This window comes from Heterostelium album, assembly GCF_000004825.1.
Source record: "Heterostelium album PN500 unplaced genomic scaffold PPL_contig26, whole genome shotgun sequence".
Classification (NCBI taxonomy): domain Eukaryota; phylum Evosea; class Eumycetozoa; order Acytosteliales; family Acytosteliaceae; genus Heterostelium; species Heterostelium album.
Window position 1 is genome coordinate 400,024 of NW_008805103.1, and position 19,219 is coordinate 419,242.

General features: G+C 35.3%; 5 protein-coding genes and 1 non-coding gene across 6 annotated transcripts; 2 read left to right on the top strand and 4 right to left on the bottom strand.

Annotated features, from left to right (window-relative positions):
- Positions 1-67: 67 nt before the first annotated feature.
- tgrA_ps2 (uncharacterized protein) lies at positions 68-4,100 on the bottom strand (the record flags this gene model as incomplete). Its single annotated transcript, XM_020582626.1, has 6 exons — positions 68-437; positions 660-2,376; positions 2,456-2,869; positions 2,928-3,200; positions 3,273-3,853; positions 3,922-4,100. The coding sequence occupies 6 exons, from the start codon at positions 4,098-4,100 to the stop codon at positions 68-70; spliced, it is 3,534 nt and encodes a 1,177-aa protein (XP_020426980.1).
- Positions 4,101-4,467: 367 nt separating this feature from the next.
- lig1 (DNA ligase I) lies at positions 4,468-8,476 on the bottom strand (the record flags this gene model as incomplete). The annotated part of the gene is made up of 6 exons (XM_020582627.1): positions 4,468-4,549; positions 4,772-4,839; positions 5,123-5,413; positions 5,493-6,596; positions 6,731-8,319; positions 8,392-8,476. 6 exons carry the CDS (start codon positions 8,474-8,476, stop codon positions 4,468-4,470), a joined length of 3,219 nt encoding a protein of 1,072 aa, XP_020426981.1.
- A 281-nt stretch (positions 8,477-8,757) lies between these two features.
- Positions 8,758-10,567, top strand: PPL_11881 (uncharacterized protein; the record flags this gene model as incomplete). The annotated part of the gene is made up of 5 exons (XM_020582628.1): positions 8,758-9,860; positions 10,010-10,080; positions 10,238-10,366; positions 10,430-10,508; positions 10,540-10,567. The coding sequence occupies 5 exons, from the start codon at positions 8,758-8,760 to the stop codon at positions 10,565-10,567; spliced, it is 1,410 nt and encodes a 469-aa protein (XP_020426982.1).
- An 834-nt stretch (positions 10,568-11,401) lies between these two features.
- PPL_11882 lies at positions 11,402-11,475 on the bottom strand. The gene has a single exon. It is a non-coding gene; the product is annotated as a tRNA-Val (tRNA).
- An 832-nt stretch (positions 11,476-12,307) lies between these two features.
- On the bottom strand, positions 12,308-14,329 carry PPL_11883 (uncharacterized protein; the record flags this gene model as incomplete). Its single annotated transcript, XM_020582629.1, has 3 exons — positions 12,308-12,967; positions 13,046-14,147; positions 14,322-14,329. 3 exons carry the CDS (start codon positions 14,327-14,329, stop codon positions 12,308-12,310), a joined length of 1,770 nt encoding a protein of 589 aa, XP_020426983.1.
- Positions 14,330-15,331: 1,002 nt separating this feature from the next.
- Positions 15,332-19,197, top strand: PPL_11884 (uncharacterized protein; the record flags this gene model as incomplete). Its single annotated transcript, XM_020582630.1, has 2 exons — positions 15,332-18,056; positions 18,128-19,197. The coding sequence occupies 2 exons, from the start codon at positions 15,332-15,334 to the stop codon at positions 19,195-19,197; spliced, it is 3,795 nt and encodes a 1,264-aa protein (XP_020426984.1).
- Between the last annotated feature and the right edge of the window lie 22 nt (positions 19,198-19,219).

Below are 19,219 nucleotides of genomic sequence, written 5' to 3' on the forward strand. Positions count from 1 at the left end.
TTGTTATTTATAAGTATATTTTCTCTTTTTGCATTTTATTTTTTCGATTGATTTTCATTTTTTTATTTTATAGTTTATCACTTGTCGAGGATGAATATGAACTTAATCTTCTTTGTAGTTGTTGTCTAAGAATTCTATGTCTGGCGTACAAGACGATCAGTGCAACAGCAAAGATACCACCGACCACCGAACAAACAATGATGACAATCAACTTCCATTTCTCATCGGAGGAACAGTTACTCTTAGTGGTCGGCGATATTAGAGAACTGAAATTTGGATCAATTATGACAGAGTTACGGAATGGCGACGTTTGAATTGCTGTCATATAGAGGAATTGTTGTTTAGAGTCACTGCTGCTGCTTGTGTTGTTTTGTTGTTGCTCTTGGTAGAGTGGATCGTCTTTGCTTAGCGCTACGACACTGCTCTTTACGATACGACTATCGACAATCATGTTCTGTGCAAACTTGGCAGTGAGCGTCGATCCACCACTCTGAATTTGATACCAGGTGAGCGATCCTCCTTGGTTGGTTCCGCTGTCGGCCATCGTGTTGGTGCTGTCGCAATTGAACTCCGATTGGCCGTCGGTCATCGAGCTGTAGATAATCTGAAGTGTGTTCAGTTGCGATTGGAATGTCCAGTTTGATATCTGTATGACATACTTCATGGAGTTGTCAGCCATTTCAATGATCTCACCGGCAAACTCAACGTTCTGGCGTTGATAATAGATTGTCATGTTCAGACTAACGGTAACAGTCTCACCATCAAACTCTCCGGCGAATAGGTAGCTACTACTAGTGTTCTGACGTTTGTACCATTTGATATTGGTCATCGGTAGAGTTTTAATGCTGGTGAATGTTGGATCTATTTCACGGAGATGAGTAATGGCAATGGTGAAGTTGAGACCGCCACCGACAATGATGGTTCCACCGTTTCCATCGGGAATGGGCGGAGTTGTGTTGTTCTTCTTTGGAGTGAGACAGTCTAGTCCTTCCCACTGAGCAGTACAGACACAGAATCCAGTGGCATTGTTGCAAGTTCCACCGTTACTACACTGATGATTACATGGTTGACTTGTGTTTGTTGAGGTGAGGTATGTGAAGAGATAAGCACCGCCCTCCAATGAATCTACGGTAACGTTAACATAAGCTATTCCATTGTTATTTAAAGCTGCGCCATCACCAAAGTTCTTACAAATCAAATTGGTCGAATTGATATATTGAACAGTTGCACAGTTAATTCCACCGATTCCAACGATCAAATTGGTTGTTGCGAAATTTGAACCTGTGATAGAGACATCACCACCGATTTCCTTGTAGATGGAATTCGCTTCTATTACAGTTGGGTATTGGTAGGAGAAATTATAGACATTCGATGACAAGTTGTCGACAATTGCCGATAGACTTAGATATCCCGTTCCAGCTGGAATTGTATATTCAATTAAATAAGACTGTCCGGTTGCATTTGGTGTTTGAATATATGTAAAACTATTCAGTTGGTTTCCATTCAAATAGAGTTTTGGTGATGTTGATTGGTTATTGGTATCCAATTGAGCAAAGTTCCATCCTTCAATGGTAATAGCTCCACCTGTAACCGGAGGACTGTTTACAAATGTAATAGAAGGAATGAATTGAACTCCAAAGGTGTTTGACAGTTGTCCACCAACTTCAACTGAGTAGTTTCCATTTCTAAAAGCGGGTGGTACTTGGAATTGAATGTGTGTATGGTCAACCGTATTGAAAACAACTGGAATGTGTTCACCTCCTTCAGTAAGAATACGAATTGAACTTGGGAATATTCCAAAATTGGTTCCATATACATCAATAACGGTTGAATTTTTTTCGGTATTACTTATAGTTGGATTTTGATAGGTATACAAGAAAGTAAAGATTTGTGTACCAACGAATAAGTTTGTCCAAACCTTTCCAACACCAACAGGAATGTTGGCAAACATTCTTGTATAAGTACTATTCACAATGGTTAGAGTACTCATTCCAAATTCAAAAGTAAGCTGGGTTTTATCTGGGAAGAAATCGGTTCCATCAAATTGTGTTAGACCACCGGAAGTTGGTTGTTGAAGTGGTGACCAGGAAACAATGATTGGCTTATTATACTGATATCGTAAATCGATATTTCCACTTGTTTTCTTTGTATTCTTAAAAGTTATGGGTACAGCTGAATTTCCTCCTACACCTGCTGGTAAAGTAATGGTTGCAGTGGAATGGAGAATATCAATAGAGTTTGGAAGGACTACACCGTTCGAAGTGATATTGACAGTATCTTGATTGTTAGCTGTACCAATATTATTCAATACAACTTGTATGATGGTGCCTGAAGTTGGTATTAGATATAATTGACTTAAAGGTGTAACAGTGAAAACTAAAATATAATTTAAATTAATTAATTAACTATTTAAACTTTTTTTTAAAATAAAATAAACTAACAGAATACTACTTACTATTTGATTGTCCATACATAATATATATACCAGAATAGTTGTTTGCTTGAATATCATTGTTGCTAGTGTGGATGGCACCAAGATTATCTAAATAGAAACGAGAGTTACCAGTTACACCAGCTGTAGAGAGAGTGTTATTATAAAATACAGTTTGAGGTTTTCCAATGTTTGGTCCAACCAAGTTTTCGAATTCGGATGTTGCCGTTGAATAGTTGACAGATTGCCACATATCGAATTTAACACCAGTGAATGAACTAAAATCCTTGTTGATAGAATTTAGAACTTTTTGGGTTGGAATAACACCTAATTGTCCTTGGAGTCCTTCCATATGGATCATACTTGCAAGATTCTGTGCATCTTCATATGTTACATTTGTTTTAATTACAGAATAAAAGAAAGTATCGGTTCCATTAACTAAAATATTCTTGTTAATATAATGATATAATTTGATGTAGATATTCTTAATGCATACTCATTGGGGTTCTATAGAATTTTGTTGTTACTCCACCAGCAGTTACACTTAAAGGGTAAGCCTTTCCAAGATTTTGAGTTTGAATATTAATAGTACAAGACAAGGTGTATTTTGTTCCACCTTTTGGCCAACAATTTAAGCCTGCTGGGATTGAAGCTAAATTAAATGATAAATCCAATCCAAAATTGGTATCAATATTTATATTTTTTCCAGTCATCAAATATTGGTCAGTTCCTTGGTCAATAGCAATATCAATTGATGTTACCCATGGTGCTATTTTTTAAATAAATTTTAAAAAATATTAGAAATAAAGGTTTTAAAAAAATAAAAATTAATAATACATACGCTCAACCATTGACACAATATTGAAAACTGTACTTCCACTTGTTATTTTAATCGAATATAAACCAGGTCTAAAAGAGGATATCATACAATAGGCACTGGTATTGGTTATTGATACAAAAGAATTACAAGAAAAGTTGATACTTGAATCTGTGTTGCACACAGAGTAGACTTTCATAGATGGAATAATACTTGGTGGTAAGTTGTTGATAATGATTTTGTTTTCTGATCTACTTAATAGAGTGACGTATGGATCATTATCTCCGCCCCATTCGCAAACAAAATTTAAAGCAGTGCTTGGATTTTGAGGGAAATACTTTGGTGTGGTTGATACTTGTACTGACAAACCACTAAGAGTTGGATCGAATATTGGATCCTGCCAGATACAATAGGTAAAACATTGATCGGTTAATACATTATATACATTCAAATTCTTTTCTGGACCATTTGAATAGGACCACAGTGGATGACCTATTTTGGAAGTTCCAAGTTTGGTACCAATCCAATAGCTTTGACCAGATACCATAACACCTTTAGATATTAAATAAGCAAGTTCTTCTTGGAATGTTATTGTAGCTAAATAACTATTATAATTATAAAAATATTAATAAATATTATGAAAATAATATTAAGAAATTAAAATTATTTATACCCTTTAGTTTCATTATAAATTTGATTAGAACAAAATGTTTGAGCATCTTGAAAATTCAAAGCATTCGAAAAAGATTGATAAGAGTGATTATTTAAATTATATTTAATAGGTGTTTGACATTTAACAAATGGAATTAGAATTGAGAATAAAAATACAAATAAAAATCTTCTTTTTTCCATTTTTAAAAAAATTATTTTATATAAATCAATTAAATAAATAAATAAAAATAATTAATTAAACATATATCAATAATTATTTATTATTATTTACAATATTGTTATAATGATTTTTGTTAAAATTATTTAATGAATATGAAAAATAATAATGTAAAATCAATTGTTTAATAGAAGGGTTTTTTTTTTTAAGTTATAATGATTCTGATTTCATTAAATGGGAAATATTGGATATATATAATGGGTAAAACAGCAATGACAAAAAAAAATGTAAACTAAATAGGTATCATTAATTCAAGCGTGTTTTGGTTTCCCCATAGCATTAATTTTTTGGTGGGAATGAAAACAACTATCATAATATGTGAACATAGATTTAAGGGTGTTGGGTCCATGAACAAACAAGGAACATGTTCGATTTGGAATGAAAAAGTTTGAAATGACAATCGGAAGAGAACCTATTTATTAATAAGGAGGTGGTTTTTAAAAGAACTTTGCAAATTAATCACTTCAGAAGGAGATCATCTCATTTAATTCACAATTTTTCATGTAATTTCATTAAAGGGCTAGTTAGAAACGATCAAAAAAACAAAAACAACAAAAAAAACAACCCAAAACACCCCCTTAAAATCATTGCACACTTTGTTTTAAGATTTTTCGCACTTTATATGTGGTACTACAATTGAGAAGTTGGCATTGTTTGAGAACTCTGTTCGCAAGTGCCCACCTCATTAATTTGCCCATTAATCTAAAAATATTTTTTTTTTTTCAAACCCCCTTTGCTTTGGAGCAAATAACTTAAACCCAATACTGAGATATTTGTTTTTGGATGCGATCCTAACAAACCACTGTTTGCATTAAAACAACATCAAGTTTATTTTGATTTAATTATATATAATAATCATCCTCATTTGGATTAAAAGTATTAAGTTTTTGATTGTTATACATATCTACAATCTATTTTGTTTTTGATAATTTAGTTTGTTAGTAATGGTGGATGTTAGTTAAATGATATTTGATATTTAACTTACCTGAGAAGTATTAGTTGCATCTTCAGGGTTCTTATCTTCTCTAATTCTAATGAATCTAGGGAAACGAAGAGCAATACCTTTGACAGGATCAAGAGTACCCGCAGCGGCAGTGTGAATTGGTGAAATCGAAAGATCGGCAGCCAACACTTCCCAAACTTGTTTTGGCGAGAACCATACATCTGGTTTCAATTGTTCCGACACACGATACATATTCTTTGGATTCTGAATGATATGTGGAGTCAATTGTTCTGTAAATTGTTGTAATTGTTCATCACTAAATCCAGTACCAATCTAAAAATAAAATAAAAGAGTAGTTTAAATTAATTAACAAAGATTCCATTATAATTATGTTTTTTTTGATTAATCTTACTTTACAAAGAGTTTGGAAATCTTCGTTGTCTTCATCGTAACACGCCAATAGGTATGCACCGTATACACCAGTTCTCTTTCCTTTTCCGTACCATGCACCGATCGGTACGATATCTACGGAATCGGTCATACCCTTGAGATAGTCTTTTTTGATTTTCAACCAGTTGTATGAACGCTTCGATGGTTCATAGATTGATTTCTCCTTGAATGTCTTTACCATCAGTCCTTCGCAGTTGGCCTTGACAGCCTCCTCAATGTATGCCTGGATCTCGGCGACATCAGAGATATTCGAGTACTGAGCATAGGAGAATACACCCTCCGATTCATTGAAATTCGATTTCAATACTTCACGACGACGAGAGAGTTGTTCGTCAATCAGCGACGTTCCATTGAGATACAACAAATCGAATGCGAAAACACACACTGGAATCTTGATTTGATCGAGGGACACACCCTTTCTTGGACGAGAAGAGAGAATCTGGAATGGAAGAATCTTTTTGTTGGTCGGATCGAAAGCGACTGCCTCGCAATCCAGGATGAAATTCTTGACTTCGCTGCCCATAAACTTTGGAATGTTGGCAATGATATCTGGATACTTTCCAGTGTAATCCTCAAGATTTCTAGTGTAGATCTTTACTTTGCCATCGTCGTGACGGTGAATCTGCACACGCTCACCGTCGTATTTATATTCGCAAGTGAATTCGAGGTCTTGGAAACGATCCAACACCTGGGAGATACCGTTGGTTGGTTGGGCGAGCATCGGCTTCACCGGGATACCGACACGCAGCTTACAGGTCTCCAAGATGGTGTCGACACCGTTCTCTTTGAGCAGCAACGGCACCAAAGTATCGTAGTTTGGTGTTTGACTGTAGGCACGAGTGATAGAAGCAATCGCCTTTTCCACCTTCGCTTGGAACTCCTCTGGCGAGATCGATTTTCTCACATCCAACGTATTATCATTCGGTGTAATAGTAATCGCTCTAGAGAGTGCAGTAATAACCGAACCCTCTGCCAAACCAATTCTCAACTTGCCTTGCAAAGAACGGATAATATACATTGCTTCACAGTCCTTACACGCAACCAACAGTTTCTTGATTAAATCTTTCTTTTTATTTTGTGACTAAAGATGTTGTTGATTAGTAAATTGTTGAGAAATGAAACGGTTATATAGATAGATTATAGGTGATACTTTACAGCATTTCCAGTTAGATTGGCAATATCATCGAATGATTTAAATACACTTTTTATGGTGAGGGGTGGCAGTGGAAACATGGTTTGTTGAGTGGTACGCGACGATTGTGCAACGATTCCGAGATCACCAGCATCTTTCGCCTCCTGTTTAATGGAATCCATCGTTCTACCGGTGGATTCAGAAACGGCTTTCATGAGGATCGACTCACCGATTCCCAGTTCCTTTCCGCTGTAGGATGGACCGATTTTGTTGATCGACAAGTAGATGCAGGTAACCAAGTCGGCTGGCGACAGTACGATGACCGAACGGAATAGATTGGTGAGGTTTTCAATGATGAGAAGACGACGACTGGTTTCTTCGATTCTCTCGAAAGTCTTGGCCAACGCCATATAGGGAACGACCTGCCCTTTCTTCCAAGGTGCATCTTTGATTGGATCGTATTTCGAGAGTGCTTTCAACTCTTGTTCCAGTACTTTGGCAGATCCTTTCACTTTGGACAACACCTTTTTACGCACAAACTTAGTCACCACTTTCTTCTCACCTTCTTCCTCAACTTCCTCTTCCACCTCTTCTTCCTCTTCAATCTCTTCCAATACTTCATCATCGCCATCTTCAACTTCATCAACCTCCTCATTCTCTTTAATATCTTCCTCTTCTTCCTCTTCTTTGTCCTTCATTTCTTGGTCAAATTTCTCTTTCTCTTTCTCTACAACTGATTCTTTTGGTGGTATTTTACTTCCAGTTGATTTGGTAACTGCAAATCTATTACCAATTACCAGATTATTATTATTATTATCGTTGTTATTAAGTGAAGTGGTAACGACTGTTTCCGATTTCGATGTAGCTTGTGTTGTTGATTGTAGTTGTTCTGCTTCTGATTTTGGTGGTATTTTCGTTCCAGTGGATTGAGTTACTGCAGTCTTTGTAAAAATTTGATTATCACTACTACCATTATTACTATCCTTTTTATTTGTACTGGTGAAATGCATATCTAATGATTGTTGCTTCTTAGCCGGTGATGTTGTTGAAGTTGTAGTCTCTCCTTTCTTTTTCTTTTCCTTTGTTGTAGTTGCTCTCTTTTTCTTTTCTTTTGTTGAACTATTACTAACATTATTATTATCTTTCTTTTGCTTTTTCAATGGTACTTCTTCTTCTTCTTCTTCTTCTTCCTCTTCTTCTTCTTCTTCTTCTTGATCAACATAATCATCATCATCATCATTATCTTCGGCAATATCTTCATCGTTATCATCATCATCATCATCTTGGATAACATTCTTATTCCTTCTTAATCTACTCATTTTATTATTACTATTATTATTGTTTGTTCCAAATAATTCATCATCGACATTGTCATCGCCATCGATATTGGTTTTAGTTGATTTATTTTCAGCGCCATCATCAACATTATCATCGTCCTCACTAAAAATATCATCTGAATTAAACTTATTCTCTTTTTCTTTTATTTCTTTCTTTTCTTTGGTAGCTACTTTCTTCTCCTTTTTCTCCTTACTATTCTTATTCTTATTATTTGTTGTCTTTTTGTCAGTGACTTCTGTTGAATCATTCTTTCTCTTTACAGAAGTACTACTAGTTGACTTTGTCTTTGTTGGAGTTGTAGGTTTATTACTAACGTCAACTAATAATAATATTGATGCATTAATACTAATTAATAAACCAAAAGAAAATGTTTTAATCTAAAATAATATACCTTTATCTGTTGATGTTGTTGCAGCAGTATCATTCTTTGGTTTATCAGATTTTGATGTCAAAAATGACAACATTGAACTCTGCATTGTTATTACTAATTAACTAATTATAGATTAAAACTATAGTTATAAATATACACTAAAATAAATCAATTGAATAAAATATAAAGTTGAATAATTTACAAAAAAAGATATATTTTAAAGTTTAATGATAAATGAACCGCCAAAAATTTAAATTCATATTAATCAGAAAATTGTTTTTAAAAAATGAACTACATTTTATTTTTTTTTCAAAACCGTGATTAATCTTATCTTTGCTTAGTTGCAATCATTTTTGATTATTTAATAACTAAGTACTTAAAATAAATATGAACAATAATAGTTATAATAATGATAATAATAATAATAATATAAAAACATTTGATAGTTATTTACAAAAGAGAATATTTATAGAATTATTTAATGATAAACTTTATAGCTTCAAATGGAGGTTATCATTGAATTTAGTTTCAAAACGATGGTTTGATTTCATGAAGAGTGAACTATTTATTTCAAAGATAAAAGTTAGATGTGATTATCCACAAATTATACTAAAGAAGAATACAGTAACTTCGAAATCAAATAATAACAAGACGGATCTACTTCACCTATTAAATAATCAATTTTGTATTCTTAGATATTGTAAATTTTTAAATATAAATGTTGGAGGTTGTTCTTCATCCTTCAGCAAGTATCTCACTATTCTTGATAGAGTATTCAGTGCTGATTTTCTAATAGCTACAGCTACCTCAACAACTACAACTACAACTACAACAACAACTACTTCAACTACAGATAAACAGCAACAACAATTTCAATATGAAATTTGTTTTCAGATTGGTGACACCAATAAAATAAGTAGTGACTCTATGTTTGAGTTGTGTAGATTTATCAATCGACACAATCGATCGATTTCGATTGTCGGTGATTTCAGTTTTCCGCTTTGCCAGACATTTCTAGAGAATATCAATGTTCCATTCAGATCGCTGTCTACTTTTGAAATGGTGGAATCGCTAGCCGACCAACCCACCAGAGAAAAGATATTCATTCCGGGTGTTGAGTCGATCGGTTGTTTCTCAATGGATAAACTGAACCAAGATATTCCCTTGGATTTCGCCAACAGCCTCCGGAGTTTCAAATATTACAACATCGACAGCTCAATTGTTCGAGAGTTACAATTCCTTCAGCAATGTAGTCAGCTCACCAAGCTTTTCATCTACAGAGAAACATCCATTTGCTTGGAGTCGATCTTGCAATTCATCAATGGTTGTCAGACTCTGCGCTCGGTACATCTCCACTTGGAAATAACAGATTCTATTCTGTCGGCGATACTACTGAATCCAAACATCAAGAAGTTAGACGTTGCCAAATCCACTGATGATGATTGGCCCGTGGAAATACATGACCGACTCAATGCCAAATATAGTCAACTGTTTGTCGCCAACTCGACTTTGCGATCACTAAAATTCCGACTGATGCGATACAATTTATTTTCAGAGGTTGAAAGATATAGAATCCTATATGATCCAACCAAGTTTGTTACCAATCTCAGACATCTGCGTATCAATTTAATATTACCAGATCACCAGCTGTGGACTCAATCACTAAATACTGTTGCCAATACAACACTTCAACACATAAAACTTGGTGTTGTTTTTAAAATTGGACCTATCGATTTAAAACCATTGATTCCAATTCTATCGCTGCAATCTCTTCGGAAACTGGAAATATCACCTGAAATCACACATAAAATTAATAAACCCAACCGATTTGTTAAATTGTTGGAATCGAATCAATCTATTCAGCTAGTCAACGCTCAAACAATTGTTGATTCAGATCCACCTACACTCATTGTCGTTCTGAGAAAATCCGAACATTTCAGATTAGATGGAATTGCATCGAAAATTAAAGTGAATCCTATAAATAATAATTTCTTTGGTAATTATAAATTATAAATAATACATGTAATTGATACTAATCTTTTTTTTTATCTTAAAATAGTGAAAATCAATCACGATTCTATACAAAAAGAAAATGTTGAACCAAAGAAAGAAACAAGTTTTAAAAAAGCTATATCTTGGTTTTTTAAATAGCAATTTGTTTATTAATAGTAATAAATTTACAGTCCTATTTCCATAACTTTAATTATTTCTATCTTAAATGGATAAATTTTTGATAAATATTGTGATATATATTTTTTATTCAATCAAATGATTGCTGGAACAGTATCAAGTTCTTTTTAGGAAAATGTATGTGTTAAAACCCAACTCACACTTACATTCAACACACACTTACACTACAACACATTCACTTAAGTCAGCCATCATAAACTCAACTAGTTAGTTATGAACATATATATATCATCAGTACAAACAACACAACTTAACAGCTATCAGACGAATGACATCACCCACTCTAAATAGATTACCAACAATAACATCTGTAGTAACCAGTCAACTATAATATTCATGAAGATGTGATGGTAAACAGTAAAACAATGGTGAGTACCATAGTTCGAAAGGTGAGATAATAGTTATAGAGAACAGATAGAACAATTAAGAATCTTTAAGCTATATGCAAGTTGTATTTTAGAACTTTTTATATGAATGAACTTAAGGATATTTTCATAGTTGCTTTTTATAATCAACGTTGTTGAGAAGATAGAGTTGTCTTCAATCTGTATTTATAAATGGTTGAGCCAAGTTTTTTTTTTTTGTTTTTACATTATCCTAAGGATTAATATCCTTGAATACTGACAGTCATGAGCTTGATATTTCCCTACAATTTATTTATTGTTGGAGCAGTTCAGCCACAGGCCGGCTGAGATGGCTATCATTTTTGAGTAAGGGATCATGTTCCCAGAGTCAAGAGTATTTTTGGATGTGTATTACCACTCTTTACTTACAAAAAAAAAAAAAAAAAAAAAAAAAACCTTTATGCGCGCAAAATGGGACCTTAAAACATAAAATCTTGTATCAAGAATGGGAATCGAACCCATGACCCAAACCGTGTTAAGGTTTTGTGATAACCAACTACACCATCCTGACCTTGATGTTTGTTTTATTTCATTTTAAATTTTTAAATTTTTAAATTTTTGAAAATTTTAAAATTTAAAAAATTGATTTTTTTTTTAATTTCCTTGTGAATTCAATCAGATTGCCAGGCTTTTTACAAATTTAAGTTGTTTTTAGTCTTTAGTTGATGTTGATTCTCCTAAGTCGAACTCTGGTGGCAGTAGTTGGAAGTTCTGTGTTGCACCCAATTGTTGCTGTCGAGGAGCATCTGGGCATAAGAAACTGTCTTGAAACATCTTCGGCTTTAGTCTTGCGTGAGTACACTTGACATGGATCTGGCAGTTAGAGAAAGACAACGACCCGTCTTCTTGGTTCCAACCATATTTATGCATTGGTCCGATTGTTTTTGTGAGTTTATTTTTATTGTTTAATTTTTAAACAATGTAAATTTGTTTTGTTTTTTTCGTTTTTGATTGTAGGAATCTTTTTACTATCAACATTTCCATTCATCCTTCTAACAGCCCGCTGTGACTCCCGTCTGGTCTTAGTGTTAACTTACTTTATTATGTGGATTGATACAGAAATATACTAGAATAAGAAATACCTTGGAATATGGAGACTATCAAGAATAATAACTAATCACAAACACTATAATAATCTTACATGTTTGTAACTAATAAAAGTTGTCGTATTTTATTCATATTAAATAACTGCCGTTGAAGATTATCCGTAAACGTTGTAACGTCCTTGTTTTAGAAGTTAATCTAGATATTTGATGCTAACAAATATCCAAATCATCGTGTTTTACAGTATCCATCATTAAATAATTTTTTTATTTCAAAAGAAAACTTTATATTTAATTTATTTAATGACTCTCTTCGAGGATGAGGGATTTTGAAAGTGCTAGAATATTGATAGAATAAGTGAGTGGCGATGATGACCAGTATGGGAATGGATCGGGATTGTATGATGTCCAGTTGACTGGCACACTGGCGTTCATCCATTTCATTGAGAGCATAGCTTGGTATTGGTCGTGTGGAAGCACACCGTTGATTGCACCGACAATTGCATCAGGATCGGCCAGCGTTGGACTGCATGTCGATCCGTTGACATACTGACAGAAGTTCATAGGGTAGTGATAGGGGAATGAAGTCATTCCCTTCATGGAACCACTAAAGAATGCATTGTAAATCTGTGTTTGACTCTTGAGAATGTTATCGACCACATGAGAGACACCACCGTCGACTGCCGCCAAAACAGCTGCCGGTGTATTCGATCTCCAAATACGCTTGACACTGTCTGGCGATGAAACAGTCCAGGTGTCAATCAACACATTCAGCGCAAGTCCACTACTAAAGAAAAGATCCTCGCCATATTTCTCTTTGACTCCAAAGAAAGTGTCATCATTTCCCAAGAAATCATACCAATAGAAACCTCCTTTTCCATTATCTTGCATTCTCGACAAAATTTGATTTGTACCATTATTCATCATTAACTCACGTAATGATACCAATGTATTATATAACTAATAATAAAAAAACAATATATTAATAATCTAAAGTTATTGGTGATTCAATTCTATTATTATCTTTGGATAACTTACGACTGGTGGTAACGCGTTTGGTGAAATTTGATTTTCAGTTTCAAGTAGATCAACAACACGTGAAATGAACCAACTGAAATCATAGATCGATGGATAGTAGAGTAATGCCAAGTCTGGACGTTTATATACAATTTCACTGTTGACTCCCCATTCGATGAGAGAGGTGATCGAGTTGATCATGCGCTCGACGTCTTGGGTGATGAGTTGTGCTCCATTTTGGATGATCGACGATGCCAATCCAAAGAGAGTGTTGATCGATACCGAAAGATCGACATTGTTGACGTTGAATGGCATCTGAAGATATGGGAAGTAAGCAGCTTGCTGTGGAAGACTCATCAACCAGGTTCCAGGCAGCACCAAATCGTCTTGGTTGTTTCCGAGTGCAGTCCAATCCTCGAGGAACTCATGCAGTACATAGTAGGTACGCGGATCAATCGTAGAGGTTGTAACATCGCTTGAGAACGGTCTATAAGCATATCTCAAAATAGTCTCAATCGTTTTGTTGGCATTGGGATTGGCAGCTTGCCAAGTCTTGGAGATGTATGGATGTGTCGCGGCCATGTTGGCGATAACGTTTCCAAGTGCCAAGTTGCATCCAGTGTCGTCGGAATCCGGTGGAATTCTGAATGCCACTTGCAGTGAATCCAACATCTGTTCGAACGCTTTCAAGTCGGTGACGATCTTGTACTTCTTGAAGAGGTCGGCCAGCCAGATTGCTGGATCCTCAAACTTGTTGTATTCATCGACGAGGTTGATGAGATTCGTTGGGAACTCGGTGTAGGTGCCCAGTGATTGGTTGTAAACCTGTGGCCAGAATGTGTAGACACCGGAATCCGAGTCGGAGTTCTTGTCGTGGTAGGTAAGGATGGCGTCGACCGCCATATCCATCATGGTTTCATTGAGTTTGATGAAACCGATTCGCTCCGATTGCAGCAGAGTGTACACAACAAACGTGGTAACAAACATATTGGAATCGGGGATTGCAAACATTCTTCTCAGTTCGGTAACCATTTCGTTGCCACAGAAATTCAAATGAATCTCTGATGGAAACAATCCTTTTTGTTCTGCCCAAGTATCCATAAACACATATGGTTGTGAATTTCTTTAAAAATTGAAATGTTTCAAAACATATTAATATGTTTTGAATTGATATTACTATTAGAATTCTGTATAGAATCTACCTACTTAATCTGTGAATTTTGAACAAATTCCAACAGCTGTTGGATGGTAAAGTTTACTTTGTCGGCAGGCACTGCATCTACATTATAAAAACTACACAGACATGTCAAAAACAGTATCACTGTTATTGACTTATATATTATATGATTCATTGTCTGTAAAAATATATATATCTTTATGGCTAATCTAAAATCTTTTTTCTTTTCTTTCGACAGATATATTTATTATATTATTATTATTTATATATTTAATTTTAGATTTATATTTAAACAACAAACTTATTTCAAAATTGAAAATGCAAAAATCACTTTCTCTTTAGAGGTGATCGTGAGTGATTCCGCACCACTCAACACACAACACAACACACAACTAACTTTTAATTAAAATGACGAATAAAATAAAAATATAAAATAATAAAATAAAATATAAAAATATAAAATAAGTTTGATTATAATATTATTACTGAAAGTTTGTATTACAACAACTATTAACTAATTAGTCAATGAGCAATATAAAATCGGAGTTTGAAATTTCTTTTAACAAAAGTTTTTTAGCAAAATTTTCAATATTTTTAGTTTTTTTTTTTTGATTTGGGATGTTTCCCAATAATTGACTTATGATCACGTGATGTGATATTTTTAATAGAACTAGAATCACGATTGTTTAATGATTTTTCTTATTAGAACATTCTATTTTGCAAATATTATAATCATATACTCTAGAGTTAGAATATATTATTATCTAATCAATTATTTTATTTGCATTTTGTCAAGTACATTTTATTTGTTTAGTATTTTTATTTTACTTTTTGGATAACAAACAATGATAATATTCATTTAATTGAACAATCTTTTAATTACTAAACAAATGTTGGTGATTTCGAATAAATTGATATGTAGTCTATTTTTAAAAAATTCTATTTCTGTTCTTCGATTTTTCCTTACTTTTTTTTAATTTTATCAACTATATCTAAAAACAAAAAATTAATTATCATAACACTATTTTTTCTACTCAATTATTAAGTTATAATAATAATTAATGTATAGATACCAACTAAAACAATTGAATTCAACAAATAACAAATATCCAAAACAAATTAATTAGCAAATGTCAAATATTGCCGTTGTTGTACCTCCACCCTCTGAGAATGATGTTATCATTAAAGTGGAACAACAACAGCAGGAGCAAGTGAATGTTCAACAACAAAAGTTGGAACAACAACAACAACAGCTGTCAATTGATGATGAATCGACAATCGAAAAGATCTATGCTTTTTGGTTTGGACCGATCAGTCTTTGGTCGAAAAACTGTAATCTCAAGACAAAGTTGTGGTTCCGTCGTAATCTCAACACGGACAGTGTCATCAAGCAGCAATTCGAATCCGTACTTCTCGATGTTGTTTCCTCGCAAGCTTCTGGTTCTCTCTACGACCGTTGGATGCATTCTCTCCGTGGAAAGGTAGCACTCATCGTTCTGCTCGACCAATTCACAAGAAATATGTATCGTGCCACTCCCGACATGTTTAAATACGACCAGCTTGCTCTTGACATCTCGCTATCGATCATTGACGACACAACGACAACTGGTTTCCAAAAGTTTCAAGAGAGTTACTCACTTCCCGAGCGTGTCTTTATCAACTTCCCGTTGGTGCATTCCGAGCAGTTGGAGCATGTAGAGCGTGGATACAAGCTGATGACCGACGTTGCTAATGAATCGCAATATCCAAACCTACGTAAACACTACGTGAAATTTGCTCGATCCGCACAGGATCACGTTGAAATCATTCGTCAATTCGGCAGATATCCACATCGTAACCATCTCTTGGGTCGTACCTCTAGCGAAGCGGAAGTCGAGTTTCTCCAAACCACCAAGTACAACTTTGTGAAATCCGTACAACACGCCAATCCCGACAATCCCTCGAAAAAGGAAGATCTACTCGGTATCACCAAACCCAAGGTCAATATCAAGTCGCTGACAACTGAGCCAATCATTATGGATCCAGTCATCTCATCGAAACCAAAGATGAAACTCCTATTCCTACATGGATACAGACAAAATGGTCCAGTTCTAAAGAGAACAACAAAGAAACTTCAAGGTTTCATTGGTGATTTCGTCACTGTTTACTATGCCAATTCACCGCTATCGATCAACGCCGTAAACAACTCTGAGAACAGCGGCTCGTTGTTGACGGCGATGGCCAGTGACAAGGAATCGCATCAAAGACAATGGTGGTCCCCAAGCAAAGACTTCAAGGTGTATCAACACATCGATGCCTCCATTCACTATTTGACACAGTTGTTCAAAGCGGAGGGTCCTTTCGATGGAATCATTGGTTTCTCGCAGGGTGCAACGTTTGCTGGTATCCTCGCAGCAATGCAGCAACAAAATCAGCTGCCATTCCGCTTCAACTTTGCTATTCTCATCTCTGGTTTCCCGTCGCGTGCAGACGTCCATCAGCATCTCATCGTAAAGAACTCGATCGACTTGCCAACGCTCTCTATCTACGGTACCAAAGATGAGATGGTAGAGAATCAACGTACCAAAGACTTGGCAGATCTCTTTGTCAACCCCGAAATCGATGGCAACGACGGTAGCCACTTCTCACCAAACAAATGGCCAAATCATAAGATTAGAGATTTCCTTTTGAAACAACATCTCGGTGATATTTCAAGCGTAACAACAACATTGGCAACAACAACAATCAAATTGAATCCATTAGATACTTTGAATGGATTCAATGAGATTCTCGATGTATCACTTAAGCAACTCGTTGGTAAGATTGAAAACAACCAGGTACTCCCGCTGTTTGGACTGACAGAGTCAACTCGTCAGTTACTTTCTACTTCTGAACACTTCAAATCGATTCTCAACTATGATAATCCAACATTGGCGAGAGAATTGGTTCCAAATGATTCGCTGGCTCTGCTCATTAGAGGAAACGATAGCGAACCATTGTTGGACGAGATTTTAGCAGTGGCATGGTCAACTCGTTACAACTTCAAAACAGAGGAACCAAGAACCACTCCACTCTTTTTCAAACTATGGTTGCATCTCTATCTCGAGAGACCAAATCAACTACTTTCCAGATTGGATTCATTCATTAAATATGGAAACTATCGTGATCTTTCGACATTGGTTTATTTCAGTGAGAAGATCTTTGATGACATCCAAGAGAGCAACATCAAACATCTCAATACTCTAAAGAAAACAGTTGTAAAGATTTTCGCTGATCAACTTACAAAAGATTATCAACTTGTTTTTGGTAGTGCCGCTCAAAAGGATGAACACTCTGAAAGTCAAGATAATGAGGAGGAAGCTGATGTTTGGAGATGGCCATCAAACTGTGCTTTGGAAGCACCAAAGTTGGGTGGTGGAAGAAAAGGTTACTCATCGCAGTTGGCCAAGGAGATTTCAAGATATCTCTTCCCAATGCCAACACTACCAGAGAATGCAACCGACATTCAAATCAACAGAGGCAAGGGTCTCTGCTATGAAAAGTACAGACAAATGGTTGGTAAGCTCAAGAAACTACTGGATATGACTGCACCAGGCAAGGTTGATTACAATGCTCAGGTCGTCGACAAACTTACATATCATCAAAACGGTGCAATGTCAATGACAGAGGAGGAGAGAGTTGAACTTTTAAACTCTAATCCATCCAGCTACGTTCTCAATCCTGAGCCAGAACCAGTGGTTCCATGTCCACTCGATGAGCTTGATCCACTAATCAACTTTATGAACGGTGGTGGTGCACTATCTGACAATGCACCAATGAGATTCACTCGTGGCACTTGTATGCCAGATGGAAGATTAGATCTTTGTAAACAAGTTGGTAAGTTTTTCAATTAAAACAATTAAGGTTTTTCATTATCATGGTATTAATTTTAATATTTATTTAATTAGTTGGTCCAGAGGGAATTCGTCCTTTGTTGGGTGCTATGAAAAAGAGTACTCAAATTAAAAGATTGTTGCTTGGAAACAATATTGTTGGTAATGGTGGTGGAGAAGCTATCGCTGACTATATCCGATACAATGAAGATTCAAAGATTGATACTTGGTATATTGCTGGTAATAACTTTGATGTCGATGGTATCACCCCGATTGCAGAGGCTCTCGAGAAAGATACAAAGGTTAAAGCACTATGGCTAAAACGTAATCCATTGCTGACCGTTGGTGTAAAACCAATTGCATCGATGTTGGAGAAGAATTGTTACCTACAAACATTGGATCTACTCAATTGTGGTATTTTAGATCAAGGTGTAGAGATTTTGTTCAACTCTCTCAGAAAGAATACCACTTTGAAGAATCTTTATATTGATACCAATGGTTTGACAACTGCCAGTGCCGGATATATTTGTCAGCTACTAGAGAGTGGTGAGAATCACTTGGATTCCCTTTATCTCAGTTGCAATAGAATGGGTGATGAAGGTGCCAAGCTGATTTCACAAGGTCTGCTGGTTGACAAACAACTAAAGAGATTGGGTTTAGGTTCAAATGGTATTGGTCCAATTGGTGCCAAGCATTTAGTCGATGCAATTCTCGTCCATCCATCACTCGTCCAATTGAATCTTGGTTTCACTAGAGCTACATTCCAGTTGGGTGCAATCAATAATGTGTTGGGTGACAGTGGTGCTGCTGAAATTGCCAGACTTATCAAAGCCAATACACATATTCGTAGTATCGACTTGACTCACAATGGTATCTCTCAACAAGGTATTGGCATGCTCAAAGATTCGCTCAAGAATAATCTGATCTTGACTTCACTGGCACTGAATCAATTTGGAATGGAAAACAACGATGCCGCCAGACAAGAAATCAACTACGCTCTCGGTAGAAACAGACTCCAATGGGGAAAAGCAGAGCTCAATGGTGAGAATGAAGATTTATGGATGAAGAAAGGTGACCAACTCGCTGAGGAAATCAACACACCACAACACATCGCTGAAATTCTATCTGTTTATAGAACAAAATAAATTTATTAACACTTTAAATGTA